The sequence below is a fragment of the Nicotiana sylvestris genome, chromosome 4 (genome assembly GCF_000393655.2).
Source record: "Nicotiana sylvestris chromosome 4, ASM39365v2, whole genome shotgun sequence".
Lineage (NCBI taxonomy): Eukaryota > Viridiplantae > Streptophyta > Magnoliopsida > Solanales > Solanaceae > Nicotiana > Nicotiana sylvestris.
In genome coordinates this window covers 98,625,970-98,645,739 of record NC_091060.1, presented here as the reverse complement: position 1 = coordinate 98,645,739, position 19,770 = coordinate 98,625,970, and the positions used below count along the sequence as shown (strand labels likewise).

Sequence of the window (19,770 nt, the reverse complement as noted above, 5' to 3'; positions counted from 1 at the left end):
TAAAAAGCTTGAAAGCTTTGAATTCAAATTTGGGTTTTCAAAAATCATTATTTGTTTGGATTGGGTGTTGTTGTAAATAATTCGGAATATGTTTAGGAGTTTATATCTCAATTTTGAGGGGTTTTGGTGAAGATTAGACTTGGTTTTGACTGAATTTTAGATTGAAACTCGAAGAAGAAGAAGAAGAAGAAGAAGAAGAAGAAGAAGAAGAAGAAGAAGAAGAAGAAGAAGAAGAAGAAGAAGAAGAAGAAGACGTATTTCCAGAAATTGTAGATAAATTGTAGTTAAATTGTAGAATTATAGATAAATTGTAGATAAATTGTAGATGAATTGTAGAATGGGAAGACTAAAACTTCTACAAATCTTCTACAATTATGTCGAAAATGCCAATTATGCTACAATTGAAATGAGAATTTGGATATTAAAATTCAATGTATCTATTTTGTAGATATCTTGTAGATAAATTGTAGATTATTTGTATTCTGATTGTAGATGCATTATTTTCTGTTTTCACAAATCCAAAACGACTAAAGCTTCTACAAAATCTTCTGCAAAAAACAGTCTACAATTTATCCACAATTTTTCTAATTTGACTATAATTTGACTACAAAATATCTACAAATTCTGGAAATATGTCTTCTTCGAATTTCAATCGACTGTGTTAACCAGTAACCTTCAACCACTGCCCAAAAAAAAATAGGTCAAAGAATTTCGAACTCTCTGCCATTATTATTTCCAGTGGAAATTCAAGCGGTTGGATCAATGAATTTAAAATTTTCTTGTGAATCTGAAAATATGATATTCTTCGACGGTGGTAGGCAGTTGGGGATGATCAACGAGAGAAAGCATATGAGCATCGTGAGTTGTGTGTGTGTTGTGAACAGTTGAGATGAAAGGAAAGAGAAAGTGGGAAGATAGTCCTATAATTATGCCTAATATAAATGAACCCTTAATTATATCCCTAATTTGAATTATGGTATAGAAATGGTAATTTGGTATGCTTAAATATAATAAACACAAACCTTAAATATTGAGGGTAATAAGGTTTGATATATGGTACAGATAGGTCATTAAGTTAATGTTTCATTTCTCTTACTATACACCCGACACTTCCTGAAACGAAAAGCTCCATCTGCAAACACCGCCTCTTCTATTCCTACCTCTGCTCTCTCACTCCTCCCCTCTGTCTATTGGTATTTTTTACTGGGTAATCTTCTTCTTATCTTGTGTTTCTTCTATTGATTTATTTCAGTCCTTCATAATATGCTAGGTATTTGTGTTTTTCCCTTTACAGAGAAGGATTCCTGCAGAGAAAGTGTAATATATTAATAAATTTTGTTGTATAGGTGTTTGACAAAACTCTTCAATCAGGTTTTCTATTATATTTCTTATGCATGCTCCTGTATTTTATTATCTTTGGTTTCATTCTTTGGTTGCATTTTGAGTAAGGGTTGCCATGTACTTTTTTAATCTCTAATTTTCAATTGGACAATGATTCTGATTCTTCTTTTTTACTTAGTATTTTAGACTGTTGATTTGTGCATCTATATTTTCCTGTTTCTCGCTGCATCATTTTAATTCCTGATATATCACCATTAGATGTTGTTAGAAGGGTATTTATTTGAATTATTCTGTTGCTGAAACAAAGTTCATACTAATGAGAAGAAGAAGAAGAAAAAGAGTCAGTGCTTAGTAATTTTTCTTTCTTGAATGAATACCTTGCAGCAAATAAATTATCTTACTCTGTTTTTGGGCTGCATTCATAGCATACACCATTTTTCTAGATTTTTGAGCATATTAGATAAGTGAGTCAGGTAAGTCACCAATACTTCAATAGGTATGAATACCTTGTGGTGGTAAAGAATGTCATGCTTTTCATATTGCTATATATTTTTTCTTAATATACGGAATTAGTTATCACAAAAAAATATTGCTATAGGTTAAAGATAATGAAAAGGGCATCAACACACAGGTAGCATACAAAAACTTAGAAGAATAGGCAGGGCGACAATTTCAAGATTCAATCATGTACTCCTCTTCGTTTGAGCCGTGGTAGCTTTTACATCACTTTTCAAATTTCTTTGACCTTTTTGCAAGTAAATAGCAGCCATTGGAAAGTGTAAATTTTCACTATAAATTTCTTATGCAGAGGATTTTGAAAATGAGAGTCCAACATCTGAAACTAAGCCCGCTGAAGAGACTATTAACTTCAAGGAACTTAAGCAAATTGATCACATCCTAGCCTCTCTACAACATAATGTAAAATGCCTTAACACCATAACTGTAGTATTTCCCAATGGATTTCTTAGTACCCTTAGATAAACCCGCTACTATCCTTGTCCCGTTTATCTTAAAGCATGAGGTAGCTAACCTTTGAATTAAGGAGCTTGATTTGGGTTGTGAAGTAGTTATCCTGGGAGTATCTGAAATTTTATTTGTTTTCGCAGGCTTCATTAACGACTCTGTTCGTCTTAAAATTCAATACAACAAGTACTAAAACTGAGTGATACTTGTTTTTTTCTTTGCAGCAGGCGGAGACTCAGCTGTCTCCAATTGATCCTATTATTAACCAAGGCCCGCTCAAGAGAACGAGAGTATGAGATATGATTGGCATGTAAAACCGTTGCATGGGAACAAGAACTGGGACAAGGTTGTCTAGATAATTCAGAGTGATAGTTTAACCAAAAGTTTCTTCCACAAGGGATCCTGTTGTAGATTACTTGGCGTTGAATTTAATCCTATGGTGAGACTGCTCGACGAGAACTTGCTACCATGCCAGGTAGCATCTGCGTCAGATAATATTGTGTTACATTACGATTTCCTAGACTAGGAAATATAAATTGGAGCAAATGAAAGACACCGTCATATGGGATTGTTCATTACTAGAATTGTCTTCTACTATTTTGACACTTCTGCTTATATCTCAAGTTAGCAACTGACTCATTTGTATTAGTTTAGGTTTCTTTCTTTTATGGAATTTTATCATAGGAAATAATAACATTCATACAACAATTTAGTCCTCTTGTGAGGAAAACATGAAACGCCATAAATATTTTACATAAAGAAAAAATCGAAATGGAGGACATTGGAAAAATCTTTTCGTTTCTCTCTCTTTTAATTTTCTCTCAATGCTCTGTTCACATATTTGTCGACCTTTTTTAATAAAGAACAAAAACTCATTTATAAAACTAGAATTTATAGAGTAGTACTACATTTGTATTATCTCTTAAGACAAACGAACATAAATTAAATAGTTGAATGACTAAAACTTGTCTTCTTTAATTTAGTTGGTACATAGATATTGTAATCGTAAACAATTCATGAACACACTTCCTCATTTTTGCTCTCCAGCTTCATTTTCATATTGGGATATGCTTCACATATTTCAACGCTTTTGCGGAAACACTTCAATCTGGACAAGTAACAACAACCATTACTACAATGCAAGATGTTTGCTCAACATGACTAAGGTGAAAAACATCTTTGCATTCCTGCCCCTCATATATCATCTTATCTAATTTAGCACATCGACGTCTCTATTAAGTGCTATTATTGTCTTTTATCATCATAAATCTTTGATGTAGCTTGCACGGCATGTCTAAGCTCTATATATTGGGGCGAAGCTGTGTGTGAAAAATATACATCTCATGAGACTACCCATCTACTAACTGTGGCCGTTGTTTTGCTTAATCAATGTACTTGTCTTTGTGGGAATGATAGTTGATTACAAGAAACGCATGAATTTAACATCTTACTGTAATTTAGCATTTGAGATTTCTATTTTGCCGATGTACTTTCACCTTCACAAACCTTATTAATTTCATACGTTTTACCTTTAACTCTTATCAAAAAACTGAAATACCAAAAAGCTGTCAATTGAAGAGGAGATTTCGAGGTGCTTGTTTAGTGACACTTAAAATATGCCAGCATCAGATGAGAAATCCCTCATGACAAGGGTCAATTCTATGTGTTGTCTTCTTCAGAAGCATCCTATTACACTTAATAAGAGTGATAACTGTGTCGGTGTTGCGGTTGGAGGAAAGAGAACTGATGGATTGATCAAATTTCTTTTCCATAGCAACAAGTGGAAAGAAGGTTGAAGATTCTACTGCAGCAGAGGATAAATCAAAGATCCAACTCCATAAATGTCAAGAAAAGATTCGGTAGGCGATTTGTTGTTGAATCTATCAAGAATTGCGTCATTGCCTCAGTTTTGTTCAATATCTACGACGATTCTGATTACCAAGCTAGATAGCTATCTTCTTAGTTTATTATCATCCTCAAGGATGGTGAGTTGTTACTCTTGCTACGTTGTTCAGTATAAGATTTGACTTGTAATCAAAGCACACAAAATAAAAATGAGTTGTCGGGCCCGTGCTTAGCACAGGCGATTTCCCACTAGTATTTACATAAATGAGTAATGCGAACGGTAAATATTCTTTTTCTTTTGGACACTTACAAATAAAATGGTTATTTCATTCTTTCATTAGTTATTTTAAGTTCTTAAACGGTCAACTGTCGCGCAAAATAATTTTTTGCGGAAGAGAGAAGAAAATCATGGGAAAGGGTTTAAGGATGTGATAATTTGATAGTTGAAAAATACTACTCCAGTAATATTCATTCTTAGAATAAAAGTTCTTTTCCAAAGAGCTATTAACATTAGCAGAGAATATTTAGAATTTTTTAGGATACATATACATACTATCTTGTCGAAAAGTTGATTTTGGAAGAAAAAAAATATCTTCTGCGTGAACGCTTATTGTATCCTTAATCATCTGATATTCAAAAACAACTCAAAATTTACAGATGAAAATAGAAAAAACATATCCTTCTTTAAATCTCCTTTCAACTGTGTTATAGCACAAGTCGTTACAACTAAGTACCTTGAAGAAAATTCTCTTTGCTTTATCATTTCTATGCTTGAACACCATTTTGAACTAATACTAGATACCACGAAGAAAAATAATATTTTGCCTTTCCTTCATTTTTTGTGCTCTTGCACCCCATTTAGAACTACATTTGAGCATAAGACAAAAATAGATTTTGGAATGATAGAGAGGTGAATGGGTCTCTGAAGTAAAGCGATTTAATCATGTTATGCCTGCACATTTACCAGTTTCAAAAATGCAAAATCTACAATTACAGTTTCGAGCACTAGGAGGGCACACTAATTAGGATTCAAATATATTGGTTCTGATATGAAAAAGAGAGGTTGTATTTGCTATATATTGAGGAAGATGAGGAAAAATACTCAAATAGAGAACATGGATTCTAACAATAAATTCACTTCCTTTCTTGGCACCTTGACCTGAAAAATAACATTTACACGGAAGCATACTGGAAATTTTGGAAGTTCTCTGGAAGTTGTCAAGACAAGAAGAAGACAACTACAACTTACCTTTGCCTTCTATGTACTCTTGAGGATGTATTAGATTTAAGCCTAAAAGACGAACTAAAAAGCTACTAAACTGCCATCGCCATATTAAAAGCACAAACATGCACGTCGCCAACAAACCAGGATGTCATTAGACATACCACACAGTTCACAAAAAGCATCAACATCTTTTGTCAACAAATGCTGATAATTGTCTCCAAAATTTCAATAAAATCCCTACTAAAATTGATATGAACCCAACAAAAAAGTAGCTAATTTACTGTAAAAAGCCAACAAACAGCAAAAACGAAGTTTTCATCCTTGTCAACATAACAAACTCAATAAAAGAAACCGAGAACTTTTCCACCAACATTCTTTCGGCGGGCCTCCTCATGGTCCATGATACCAGCGGAAGTTGTCAGCACAATGTACCCGAACTGCAAGTTAAAAAAAAACATGTAAGAAACAGAACAAAAACATAAACATAAACAGGGTATGCCTAACTAACAACTAAGACTCTTATTTCATCCATGGAGTGCAGACAAAATCTCAAGTTTTACTTGTTTACTATCTCAACTCATATATGAGGGGGTTTCAAATCCACAATAGAATTGTTCAAATACAACTTCAAAGAACCACAATTTCCATGACCGGTCACAAAGAGCAATCTCGAGAACACTTCTAGCCATGGCAATATGACATAAGATTGCTCCTTTGGATAGGCAGAAGTTATTTTACAGGAGAGCCTCAACTACTAGCATCTACAAAGAGCATTTGCTCTGAGACATTAAAAAATGTAAGGGCCTTTATGAGCATTAACGCTTAAGACGAACCAAAAAGGTATAGTAGCATTAAGCAAATCATGATTGATCAAAAAAGTAACAAAGCCAAACTTTAAAAATGTTTAATTCACAAGCTTATATGACCATAACTAAACATTCATCCCTACAATCAATCCAGGAAGCTAAAGAATAGAAGCCCTAATTTGGCGATGACCAGAAACGGAGTTCCATATATTGTTTAGAGGAACAAAGTGAATATATTAATCACTGTACCTGACGGGAAGGGAGTAATCTAGCAGTCCATCCTTCAATCTCCTTTACTCCAACATCAAAGCGAGGACTAATGACACCACACTTGTTTAACCTTCCATTCAGCTCAACAACTATCTTTCCAGACCTATGATCATCGACATACTCAAATTCTCCAATGTAACCTACACACGGATACCATGAGTGAGAATATGACCAGGTAATGCAGACAGTGCATAAAGCAAAAAACTAACATACCATGCTTTTGCATGACAATGAGGAACTTGATGATGACTTTTGAGGAAGGTCGAATCATGACCTGACGCTTTCCCCTCTTTTCAGCATTGTACATGCTCTTGAGAGCATCATTCAGCACACTAACCCTAACCATTATTTCCTGTGTCAAATGCAAACAGTAATCAAGAGAATTTTCTAAAGAGTGACAACAAAAATAGCTCCAAAACTCCAAAACCGAAAAGAATCAAATTGGAAGGAGCAAAGATACCCTCAAACACCACTAATTAAAGAAAAAAAAACTAGTCACTTTCATTAGTAATTATAGAGCAGGAGAGGACCAGGAAACTGCAGAAAGGATGACAAAACAGTTACACCCTAGTGAGGATTCAAGAGAAGACAACACAACAATAACCAATACACAGCTTCACAAACACCATAAGTACCATTCAAATACAAACTCCAAATACAACACTTTCTTTATTCAACGCCTCAAATAATAAGAAACAAAATCCACACAGTCAAAACATCAGATATTCTTAAAAGCCAAATTTGAAATGATCCATGTTACAGAACCAAGACAACGTATCTTACTAAATAAAAAGAAAGTCTCTTAGAATAATTACTGGCCAAAAATACTACTAGTAATTACTTGTGTAACGGCAATTGGAGTGATATTAACTCAATTTTACTGTCTTCATTACTCCCAAATTCCAACATTTTTATATTTCAAGGCAATCGAACACAATTTATTAGTGGTCCAACTTCAATGGACCATAAAAAGCACAGCATAAGAGTCACGCTTAACCTCCAACAAGATAGTATCAAATCACTCCAACAGGTGTCACTAAATAAGAAAATCAAAATATATTTCAGCAAAAGTAATCTAGGGTTCTCTCCGAAACTTTACATTTTTTTTATCTAACAACCAAAAGATGGAAGTAGTAACAGCAATGAGATCAAACATAGCTCATATTCCAATAAAATAAAATAAAATGGCGGCATTAAAAATCATTATGAAAAAAGGTTTTGAAAAAAAATGTTTCTTAGGCAGATAGAAAGGATAACATCTGAATGGAGGTGAGATAAGAATCGCTTACACTTTGATTCGGTGAGCGGAAGATAACACGAAGATCTACTTCGCCGCTGTAAGAGTGGCAAAAAATGGAGGACCAATAGTCGGTTCAGCAATGGGTTATTTGTAAATGGCTAGGGTTTAGGTTTTGTTGTCCTCGACTTACGAAGAAGGGCAGGTTAGTTTTGGGCCAGGATCCAATCCTTTCAAATGGGCCAAAATGTTTTTTGGTTAATTAAAAAAGGAAAAATTGGCATCATATAATAATACATAACAAAAATTGACAATTTTTTAGCCTTATATTAGGTTTCGCAAAGATAGCCCCAAACAATTGGCATTATATAGCCAAATCTTAAAAAAACTATTCTCTTTTATATTCTCTCTCAAAAAAAATTACACGCTTATTTTGGCTTCCCTCCCCTTTTCTTGCCCTGTATTTCTTCTTTTATTTCTTCTCTTTTGCTCTCATAGTTTAGCAAAAATTCTTGCAAAAAAAATATATTTCAACTTTATTTTTCTTCTCTCTTCTTTTTTTTGGTTGGATTGAATGAGTGGGTGTGATTGAAATTGGTTGAAAATATCTAAACGAGGCTATATACAAAATTTGAGCAAAATTAGCAAAAATTAAGAGAGAAAAAATATATTTCAACTTTGTTTTTCTTCTCTCTTCCATTTTTTGGTTGGATTGAATGAGTGGGTGTAATGAAATTGGTTGAAAATACCTAAACGAGGCTATATACAAAATTTGAGCAAGATTAGAAGTGATTTAGACTAGTTTCAGGTAAAAAATCGGACCTATAAATCTAACTACGACATGTGTACATCACGTTGTATATCGTGTACATCAGTGAATATCACACACGGTTTTTTTAAGGACGTCTGTGTATATCACTTTTTATATCGTGTATACAACAGAATTTTTTTATGGGCGCCCGTGTATATCACATTGTATATCATGTATATAACACAAAGTTTCATGGATATACACAGATACACATAATATACATGAGATATCACTGATATACATAGAGATATACGCGGCTTACAATTGTGATATATATATATTATTATTGTGATATACATTTATTGGCTATTTGATGCCAATATTTATAATTAAGGCTATTTTCTGCCAATTATATGAGTATGTTGTTATACCATGCCAAAACCCCTTAAAAAAGAGTAGAGATCACTATTTGGGAGAAATTCAAAAATAGCCAGATTTACAAATGGTCATTTAAAAATAGCCACAGTTTCAAAAGTAATCAAAATTTAGCCACTTTTTCATGTAAATATAAATCTAAATGAAAACACTGTTCAAAATTCGAAAAATACACCAACATATTATACTGGAGTTCCAGCATAAGTATGTTGGATGTCAAGAACAATATACTGGAGTTCCAATATAATATACCGGTCTAGCATAATATGCTGGAAGTTCATACACAGGTGCTCCAATCTCCAGTATATTATGCTGGAACTTTCCGCGTGTTGGAGTTCTAGCATAATATGCTGGAAGTTCATACATAGGTGCACCGATCTCCAGTATATTATGCTGGAACTTTCCGTTTTGCAGCAAAATAGTGGCTATTTTTGAATGACCAATCCGAAAACCGGCTAGCCTATGCTATTTTACCACTTTTAGCCCGCGATCGAAATTATATATATATATATATATATATATATATATATATATATATATATATATATATATATATATATATATATATATATATATATATACACACACACACACACTACTAGTTTCTCCACACGTGTGTTGCACGTGTATGCCAAGTTATGCAATACATAATATTATAAAATAATGCCCCTGTTAATAAAATAAAGTATTGAGTAAATAATTATATATGAAAGAATAAAGTACAAGTTTTTATGAATGATCAACATAGATATTATGTAGTCTCTTGTTTGTTGCGGTCAAGATGATATGATGTCGTCTGAACCCACGAAGATGAGCAATCAAAGTTTAATTAGATACATATATAATTTTTGTGTGACATTATTTGTTAAATTCTCCACAAATTATCATTGGACCATTGCATAAGATATTTGTAGGGTTCAAATTTCCAATTAGCATGATAGGTGTATTTTCTTTTAAAACTAACATGTAAGAAAATATAAATATAGCTAATTTATTGTTGCATTTGTAGACACAAGTATATATACCTATATGTGGCAGCTGATCATTATTGTTAAAATATTCAGCTACTCTTTTTCTAGTAATTATTTTGTACAATATTCTGCAGAGTCAAAACTAATAAATATCTTTCTTTCACAGCAAACTTGCTATTAACATTTTCTTTAATTAATTTACATATACATTTTTACTTGCTAAGTAACCTTTTGTTTATGAGTCTTATTAAGTATTCTTTTTTTGAGCAAACAGAAAATATATATATTAATAGCTAAGGAACATGCAGTACATGACTTTCATAGTTTGTGTCACATAGGACACTTTGGTTACCTAGGCTTGCTAAATTTTTGCAAGCATCATAAGATAAGAATTTTCCAAAAACATATTGTTCAAGTAAGTCACTTTCCACAAAATATTTTACATCATATGGTGGTTCCACAAAAACTTTCTTCTCCTTCATTAGATCAGCAGTTGCCTTCTTTGCCATTTGATGAGCTGCCCTATTCCCTTCGTGCTGGATGGTTACCTTCTTCGGTTGGTGCATTAATAACCTGCATTTGTTGACAATGTTATCATAAAGTCTATTACCTTGTTGGATTGATAGGATTAACTCCGTCGAGTATGTTTCTATTTGGAGAGGGAATATTCCCCAAATATGAGCTGTTTTAAGTCCCACTAGGAGTGCTTTGATTTCAGCATGTAATGATCCACGAGCATGAGCTGGTTTTGCAAAGCCAATTATCCAGTGCCCATTGGCATTTCTGATTACACCACCCAGTCCACATTTTTGAGTGTTTTTGTTGAAGCTAGCATCTATGTTTAGTTTGAACCATCCCTTTGGAGGTCTATGCCATTTAATATTGATGTGGATTTTTGGAGAATTGAGTATACTTTTTTCAATTAGGAGAAGAAATTCAGTGGCCCTAGCAATAATATGGTTAATATTGATATGGTTTTCCGTATTGTTTTGGTTGTTGTTATTCCTATTTAACTAAATGTGCCAGATAGCAAAAGGAAAAAAGAGATTCCAATTTATAAAGTTGTTTTTAATCGGGTAGCCAAACTTTTTAGCTGAATGAGCCAGTGATCACCCTGCTCTTTATAGAAGTTTTGCCATCCAATACTATCCCAAAATATTTAATGGCTTTGCAGTTAAAAAAAATGTGGATTATGGATTCTTCTTCATGACATTTGCATATAGGGCATGCTGGGTCAATATTTAAACCAATTTTTGCTAGGTATTTTCTACAAGGAATCTTGTTATGGAGGCATTGTCATAGAAAGAACTTAATTTTATTTGGACATGTTAGATCCCAAATCCATTTAAAATTAATTTGCATGTCTGCATTAGATTCCATGATAGTGTAGCAAGTTTTGGTCGTAAAGACACTTTTTGCAGTGAGAGACCATATTGGAATGTCACTATTTGATCTTTTGAGACGGATTTTAACCTTGGAGATGTTATCCTTGATTTCATTAGGAATGTTGCAGGATATATTGTTAAAGTTCCAATTTTTACCATCAAAGATGTCATTTATTTTTAGTGAGTAATCCGTATTTAGTAGGGGGCCTTCTATTATTTTCCTAAGATCTCCTAAATTCGGAATCCAATAGGTTTCCCAAATGTCCATGTTTGATTAATGGTGGGATGACCAAATAATACCTTTGGAACATAAATCCCAACTCTTTTGAATGCTTTTCCAAATGAAAGAACTTTTATTTTTGGCATAACTATTTGCATATGAAGTAATGATTAGGTTTGCCCATGTAGTAGTAGCGTTAGTAAGGATTCTCCATACTAGGCTAGCAAGAGTGCATAGATTCTTGTCCTTTGCACTGTAGAGTCCAAGGCCTCCCTTGCTTTTTGGTTGACAAATAGTAGACCATTTGATGAGGTGAATTCTTTTCCTCTCATTGGTAGTTCCCCATTTGAAGTCCCTTTGTACTTTATTAATTTTGTTAAGAATCTTTGTAGGGAGTAAAGTGTATTGCATATAATGGTTTGTGATTAAGTTCAAGCAAGAGAGGGATAGGGTTGTCCGTCCAGCTACATTAATGAATTTCATTTTCCATGCCGCTAGTTTGGCTCTCATTCTGTCAATTATGAATTGGTAGTCCTTTGGCCTAGGGTATTTGTTTAGTATAGGAAAACCTAGGTAGGTGCCAAAGGAATCACTTTTTGTAATACCCAACCTATTGGTAATCTCCTTAATGAGAGTTTGGGGACAATTGTTGGAAAAGATAATTTTTGATTTAGTAGTGTTAATACATTGCCCTGATAGGTCACAAAAAAGTTCTAATCATTTCTGGATGGCATGACATTATTTCATATTGACCTTGGCCATAAGGGTAAGATCATCCGCAAAGAATAAGTGAGAGAATTTTGGACTTCTTTTTCCTATGGTTATTGGATCCCAATTCCTAATATCAACTTGATAGTTTATGTATCTTGACAGCATTTCTAGATAAGGATAAAGATATAGGGGGATATAGGATCCCCTTGCATGATTCCCCGGCTTGGTTCGAAGAAGGTAGTAATGGAACCATTAACTAGAACTGCTATGGAGCTTGTTGATATACAGTTTTAAAAGCAGTTTTTTGAATTTTAGAGGGAAGTTGAAGTATGTTAATGTGTGATGGACAAATGACCATTCTTGGACTTGGCGGTGGAGGTTGTTGGTGAGGTGGAGGAACTAGTGGCTCCTGGACTGGCTGAGATTGTTCCCATGGAAGGAATATAGGATTGAGTTGGGTTAATGTCTCTGGAAGGAAGAAAGGCATGTCTAGGAGAGCATTCTATGGGTAGATTGGTTGAAGTGCGGTGGCAAGTTCCATTGGTTTCTCATTGCATGCACTAGTTGGGGGTTCATTGAGGGCGCTAAGGGTTGAAGGATATTGTTGATTCAAACCTGGTTAAGATAATTGTCCATGGCCAACATCATGCCTTCCGTTACCAGTTGGGCTAGGTACTTAGTGTCGTGAAGTATGATGATCGAGTCCTGACCATTTATTTGGATATTGAACGAGCATATATGACCCATCAGGCCCATCTCCATCCACGACACAGGTTGGTAGTCCTCTGCTTATGATAGTTGGATGTATATGAACTGTGGGTTTTCTGGTTGTGGGGGTAGTGGCGGAAGGTTTTCCATGGATTGGGTTCTATGTTGGCGTAGAATTTGAAGGAGCTTGTACCTTCTTCTCAAGGTTGAAGGTATTCTGGGCATGTTGGATAGAGGGTTGGGTACTTAATGGGTCTAAGTCAGGCATGGGAGGGGGGCTATTGGTGGTATGTGAGGTATTGGTTGATAGGGTAATGATTGGGGCTGCCTTTTGCATGGCGTTTGGGTGCCCAATGTTTGGTTTTATAGGCTGATCTTCCATGGATGTAGTATCTATTGCTTGCTCAAGGTTGGAGGACATTTGTCCATTGTTATCTTTTTCCTTTGCCATTTGGATGGCATGCTTATGTGTGGAAGGATTTCCAAATCTTAAAGAAAGATTTTGGTTGAGATTTTTGGTTAAGGGAAGCTTATTATTGATTTGCTGGTTAGTTAGGTCATTAGTAACCCTTTGATTATTGTTTTGATGTTGTTTCCCTTGCCGGGATTTGATTGTTGTACTATTGTTCCCTTACCGAGATTTTATTGTGATTTCATTTATTTCCTTGCCCTTATTTCTTGCGATTGTTGTTTGGTTGAGGAAAAGTGTTAAAGCACGAAGGGTGATGCTGTATATGATTTTGTGAGGAAGAGTGTAAAGCACGAAGGGTGATGCCGTGCCGCACGATGTAAAATTCCATGCCGATTATATTGATTTTATGGTGAGGAAGAGTGTAAAGCATGAAGGGTGATGATGTGTAGTTTATATTGATCCTTACGGTGAGGACTAGAGTAAAAGCACGACGGGTGATGTCGTGCACTTGTCCTTGATTTTTTTCCTGATTCTAATTGAGTTGTGTTGTCATGTACGTTTATTTACTGATTTTCCATTATTACTTGATTTTATTTCGATGTTATAGATTCTCTTACCCTATTTGCCTTGTGTTTGTTGCTTGGGTGAGGAAGAGTGTAAAGCACGAAGGGTGATGTCGTGTATTGTTTTGGTAAGAGAGTGTTAAAGTACGAAGGGTGATGTCGTGTATTGTTTTGGTGAGAGAGTGTTAAAGCACGAAGGGTGATGCCATGCACTTTCTGTTTGTTGTGTTTATTGTTATTAACAATTCAAGTGTATTAACTGTTTAGATCCCTTTACTGTTGTGATCCTTTGTGTTGGAATCCATAGTGTTTACAATATCTTGCCTTATTTTTTTTAATATGTCCAATACTTCAAATTTCAAGAATTGTTACATTTTTAACTCAATTGATTTCTCAACTAAAGTTTCCTTAAACCGTTTGAGGTTGTACTTTACTTAAAAAGGAATTTCTACTATGTTTTAATTTATTAATTTCTCGTATTAAAGGTAATGATTCCTTCGATATTGTACTTTAATTAAAAATGGTATTTTCTTTATCAAAAGATTTCTAAAAATAACTTCATCTTTTCTTGTTGATTTCCCAATTGGGTTGGAAGTTGTACTCTACTTTATGTTAAGTGAATGAGGCTCCATGAACATTCTTAATTGTATTGGGTTATGGAACCTATGAGCTGAGTAACATGAGAATATTGTTGTGCAATATGAGACAGAAATATGTGGGCACAAGGTGCCGGGGAAAACATTATGGTTTTATTTAATGGCACGTGAGTTGTCCGTGCGGTTGTGACATAAATATGGGCACGAGGTGCCGTGAAAATATGAAAGTAGGCTGAGACCTATATTATTTATGATTATGAAATGAGGTGTCACAAGGTGACCTTTACTCGAAAGAATTATATTCGAAAGATGCTTATCTGAAAGATATTTATTTGAAGGAAATATATTCGAAATATATTTATTGAAAAACATATTATCTTAGAGATTATTACTTGAAGGATTTATAGGCGAAAGATTTATATTTGAAGGACTTGATTAATTGATTGCACTTGTATTTATTATTTGTTGAGATACATTTATGGTGTTCTTGTTGCCTGCTATTTATATCACTGGTTGATCATTGTTGCCATCATTGTTATATGCTTCCTATTATTTTTGTACGCTATATTGCACAAGTTTATTTGGTAGTCTGGTCCTAGCCTCGTCACTCCTTCGCCGAGGTTAGGCTAGGCACTTACCAGCACATGGGGTCAGTTGTGCTGATACTACACTCTGCACTCTTTTGTGCAGATCCCAGTGCGGTAGACTTCGGACCGCAGTGAGATTGCTGTTTCTTGTTCATCAGGCGATCCGAGGTAGTCCTGCAGGCGTCCGCAGGCCTTGGCGTCTCCTTCTATCTACTATTCCTGTTTCTTTCATGTATTTCCAGAGACAGTGTTGTATTTATTTCTTTCAGACCTTTATTTGTAGTACTCCTAGACAGTCTGTGAAGTTGTGACACTAGTCTGGGGTAGATTTGTTATGGATTGGTATTAGTAGTATTATTAAATTTTTACAATGTAGTCTTCCGCTTATTCAATTCTGTTGTTATCTAATTGTTGGCTCTTAACCGTTATCAGATTAAAATGGAAATAAGGTAGATAGTTTAGTTGGTTGGCTTGCCTAGCTTTCACTAGTAGGCGCCATCACGACTCCCGAGGGTTGGAAATCCGGGTCGTGACAAGTTGGTATCATAGCTCTAGGTTACATAGGTCTCACAGTTCACAGACAAGCTTAGTAGAGTCTGAGGGATCGGTACAGAGACGTCTATATTTATCCCCCAGAGGCTACAGAGTCAGGAAAATTTTCACTCTCATTCTTCCCTGTCGTGCGATTTTGTTCTCTCATTGCTAAATTGAAACCTCTACTCTTGTCCTTTCACGAATAGCTAAGTCACGTACCGCTTCTTCAGCCGAACATTAGCACAGACCGGTGATAGATCAACTACATCTTCAGAGGCTTTGCAGAGGTTGGATAGGTTTCACCAAGCTCTTCACTACCACTTTTATCGGTGCATCTTTTGAGGACCCACGAGATTATCTTGACCGCTGCTATGAAGTATTGCAGAACGTGAGAATAGTCAAAAGCGATGAGGTTGATTTTGCTGTATTTCAGATGACAAGTAGAGGTAGTGGAAAGATAATGTATTTACTAGACCAATTGTGGCTCCGACGGAAGATGTAGACATATCAAGAGATCACCTAATAAATCATGTTGGGGTTCAACGTACCTTGACGTTTGGTTGATTTATTTGAGTTGTGAAGGTCAAATATTGTGGATTATCGGATGTTGTGACCTATGGCTTCGTGCCAAGTGAGGGGAGTCCACTATCAACGATCAAATTGCGGGGTCATGTGTTATACCAATTCTGGCTTGAGATGTATTTATGTGGTATTGAAAGGTTTTCCAAAACTTATATATGATCAAGAGCTGAGATTTGAATGGGATGATGATGAGACTTGAGATATTCCCGCGTCCTTAATAATTCTACATTTCAGTATCAGCGGGGTCATGAAAACATATTCAGTATACTCGTAGTGCTTAAGTTAATCACAACACTCGCATGGGGCAGTCATCTTTTAATGTACTAGTGGCATGGAATTTCCTGCAATGGTTATTTAAGTTATCCGGTACAGACTTAGTATGAGCAGTCGAACTGCGGATGGGTTGTTATGAAAATGGTGATACTAGGAACATCTTAAGAATTATCCTAGACTTGGGAGAGACATATTTCTTCAAAGCACTCAGGCTACATGCCCCATTGCAGTTACTACTCCACTTACATGACCAACCATAGGTAGGGGTCAGGATATTAGAGGTGGAGGTGAGACTCCTAGAGGTGGAGACCCAGTCCGTTGATATATTTTCTATGGTATGGCTGAGGTTGCTACACCAGATGGTATCGTTATAAGTACGATCTCGAATTATTATAAAGTCAAAATTTCCTTAACTTGATTCGGTTTTGAGTATCGAGGAAAGTTCTCCTATTGTGCTCCACTTATGAGTGAGCTTCGTAATTTTTAAATCTACATATGTGAATACTTCTGTTGGGAGATTATATGGAGATAGCCATGTCTATCATTATGTGTTGGTCACTAAAAATAGTTGTGAGGCTAAAAGTGACTTTTGTGAATCAATTCGATGAGTTTGATGTAATTTCTAAATAATTGATTTTAGTGGTAAATTATATGCCCTACCGGTATGAGGGATCATTGTATGTTGTGATTTTGTTTAACCAAGATTATTTGAAAGAAGGAAGAAAGGAAATGAAAAATTTTAGTTGGCACAATGTGCAAAATACTTGTGATTCAGAGTTGAGGATGAGATCCTCACATTTTTATATGATATGAAATATTTAAACCGGGCTACAAGCTGAGGTGGATGTTATATAAGGACGAGGTCCTGGTGGTGAAAATTTTATTTTGTTTAAATTCTCCTTTTGTGAAATTAAAATTTGGGATATAGCACTTGTAGGGAGTCATGCCTATTAGGCTTATTTGAAAATTCTTGTATGAATATTTCTGTGCATAATTTGCCAAAATTGTATGGTAACTATTGAGTTTTAGCCTACAAGGTGAGATCCCTGGTGGCGTTAAATTGTGACTCGTTACTTCGAGTAAGTAATTATAAGATCTCCATGCCTTGTTGTTAGTAAACTGGAGGTTTGAAACGAAATTTTGTTAAGATGAGGTTAATTGGCGATGTTGTAATCTATTATGAACAACTATTAAGACCAGAGATGTGGTTATGGTCATACATATGATGTGTTTTATGTCAAGATATCATTGTGATAATGACGTGCTTGTAATGCGGAGATTAGTGTTATTGATATATACTTTGTGGTGCGTTGTTGGGTTGTGTACATGTTGTTAGGAGTTGTTTTGGTGTTACTCTGACAGGTGGATATGCCCAATTACAGGGGAAACTCTGCCAAAATTTCTGCAAAATTTGGGAGTTAGAAAAATTTGGGATATTGAAATGTGCAAAGAAAGAGATAAGTTACATTATGTGTTGGAGGACAGACTCTACTTCTCATTTGAGGATGAATGACCCGAAGTCGGGGAGAATGTAATACCCCGTATTTGATGGGTGCATAGGCACGAGTTGCTATAGCCCGTCGGGACTAATATCGTGTGTTGACGTGAAAATCGGACCTTTCTGGAAACGATTGGAGTGTAAGAAATTTGTTTCAAAGTTTACAAATATGGATAAAGGAAATAATCTCAATTGAAATGGTATTGTCGAACTTATGTCGAATGCGATAATGTGGGATCAACCGCGAATAATTGTGTAAAAGTAAAATCATCAATTTGGTAACTTGAGAATAATTCTTAGTACGTTCGAGGACGAACGTTTGTTTTAGAGGTGGAGAATGTGATGACCCAAAATGTCATCTTTAAATTAAATAATCATCTCGGTATTTTTAAGACCTTGAAAAGCGATATCAATAATTTCTCGACTTGCGTGCGCAGTCCGTATAATTTTTCGAAAGGTTTTTATGTAAAAAATGGATTAAATTGTGAACTAGAGCTTTAAACTCAATTGAGTTGACTTCGATCAACATTTTGAGCAAACGAACTCGGATAAAAGTTTTGACCATTCCGGTAGTTCCGTATCGTGAATTGGGACTTGGTCATATGCCCGAAAGCGAATTTGGAGGTCCCTAGATCAAATTACCGTCATTTAACGGAATCTAGAAATCTAAGGCTAAAGATTTCTTAAGTATGACCGGAGAGTTGACTTTTTGATATCGGGGTCAGAATCTAGTTCTAAAAATTTTCATAGTTTCATTATGTCATTTATGACTTGTGCGCAAAATTTGAAGTCAATCGGACTTGATTTGATAGGTTTTTGCATCGAATATAGAAGTTGGACGTTCTTAGTTTCATTATGCTTGAATTGGGGTGTGATTCACGGTTTTAGCATTATTTGATGCGATTTGAGGTTTTGACTAAGTCCGTATCATGTTTTAGGACTTGTTGGTGTATTTCGCTGAAGTCCCGAGGGCCTCGGGTGGATTTCGTAAGGTTAACGGGTAGAAAAAGCTGCTGAAATTCTCTTTGGGAAGCTGCTGTCTTTTTTTTACAGCATCATGAACAGTCCCATGAACAGTGCCCGTGAACAGTACCCGCGAACAGTGCCGTGAACAGTACCCCCATGAATAGTGTAGTGAACAGTTCCACGTGAACAGTCCCCGAACGCGTGAACAGTGCCCCCGACATTTTCTGGACAGATTCTTAAGTTCTAAAAATGGGACTCGTCCCATTTTCCATTTCTATCAAATTGGAGCTCGGGGAAAGGCGATTTTTGGGAGATTATCAGAGAAAATAATGGGGTAAGTGTTCTTAACTTAATTTTGGTTAGATTACTCGAATCTATTACTAGTTTTGGCATTTAATTGGTTATTTTAGTTGGGAAAATCTTGAAAACCATCTTGGTTTAATTTGAAGATTTGAGGGTGGAGTTGATGTCGGATTTTAGTAAAATTGGTATGGTTGAACTCGTGGTTGGATGGGGTTTCATATTCCATAATTTTTGTCGGGTTCCGAGACGTGGTCCCCACGGGCGAATATTTAGTGCAATTTTGAATTTTTAATGGAAAATATAGAATTTCATTTGGAATTAGTTCCTATAATTTTTATTGACTGAATCGAATTGTTTATGACTAGATTTGAGAATTTCGGGTACGAATTCGCGAGGCAAAGGCTTGTTAGAATTTTGAATTGGTTGCAAAGCGAGGTAAGTGTTTGGTCTAACCTTAGCTTGAGGGATTAGGAGTTGTGTCCTATTTGTTATGTGTTATTTGTTGAGTACGACGTATAGGCATGGTGACGAGTATCTATACGTTGGTGTCAAGCATGCCCGTGAGTCTTATACTTTGATTAATGTGAC

The 19,770-nt window shown here is 35.3% G+C and overlaps 1 protein-coding gene and 1 long non-coding RNA gene across 4 annotated transcripts; one reads left to right on the top strand and one right to left on the bottom strand.

Annotated features, from left to right (window-relative positions):
• The first annotated feature begins 1,111 nt into the window (after nucleotides 1-1,111).
• On the top strand, nucleotides 1,112-4,445 carry LOC104215440 (uncharacterized). Of its 3 annotated transcripts, none has more exons than XR_011406579.1 (4): nucleotides 1,112-1,207; nucleotides 2,529-2,779; nucleotides 3,352-3,470; nucleotides 4,079-4,445. It is a non-coding gene; the product is annotated as an uncharacterized lncRNA (long non-coding RNA). The 3 variants fall into 3 exon arrangements; XR_011406578.1 differs by having other exon boundaries at nucleotides 3,984-4,445; XR_011406580.1 differs by lacking the exon at nucleotides 4,079-4,445 and adding an exon at nucleotides 3,870-3,975.
• A 1,058-nt stretch (nucleotides 4,446-5,503) lies between these two features.
• Nucleotides 5,504-7,890, bottom strand: LOC104215439 (small ribosomal subunit protein uS8z/uS8w). Its single transcript, XM_009765255.2, has 4 exons — nucleotides 7,740-7,890; nucleotides 6,664-6,802; nucleotides 6,430-6,590; nucleotides 5,504-5,811 (listed from the first exon to the last, which is right to left on the bottom strand). The coding sequence occupies exons 2-4, from the start codon at nucleotides 6,794-6,796 to the stop codon at nucleotides 5,713-5,715; spliced, it is 393 nt and encodes a 130-aa protein (XP_009763557.1). The 5' UTR covers nucleotides 6,797-6,802; nucleotides 7,740-7,890; the 3' UTR covers nucleotides 5,504-5,712.
• Between the last annotated feature and the right edge of the window lie 11,880 nt (nucleotides 7,891-19,770).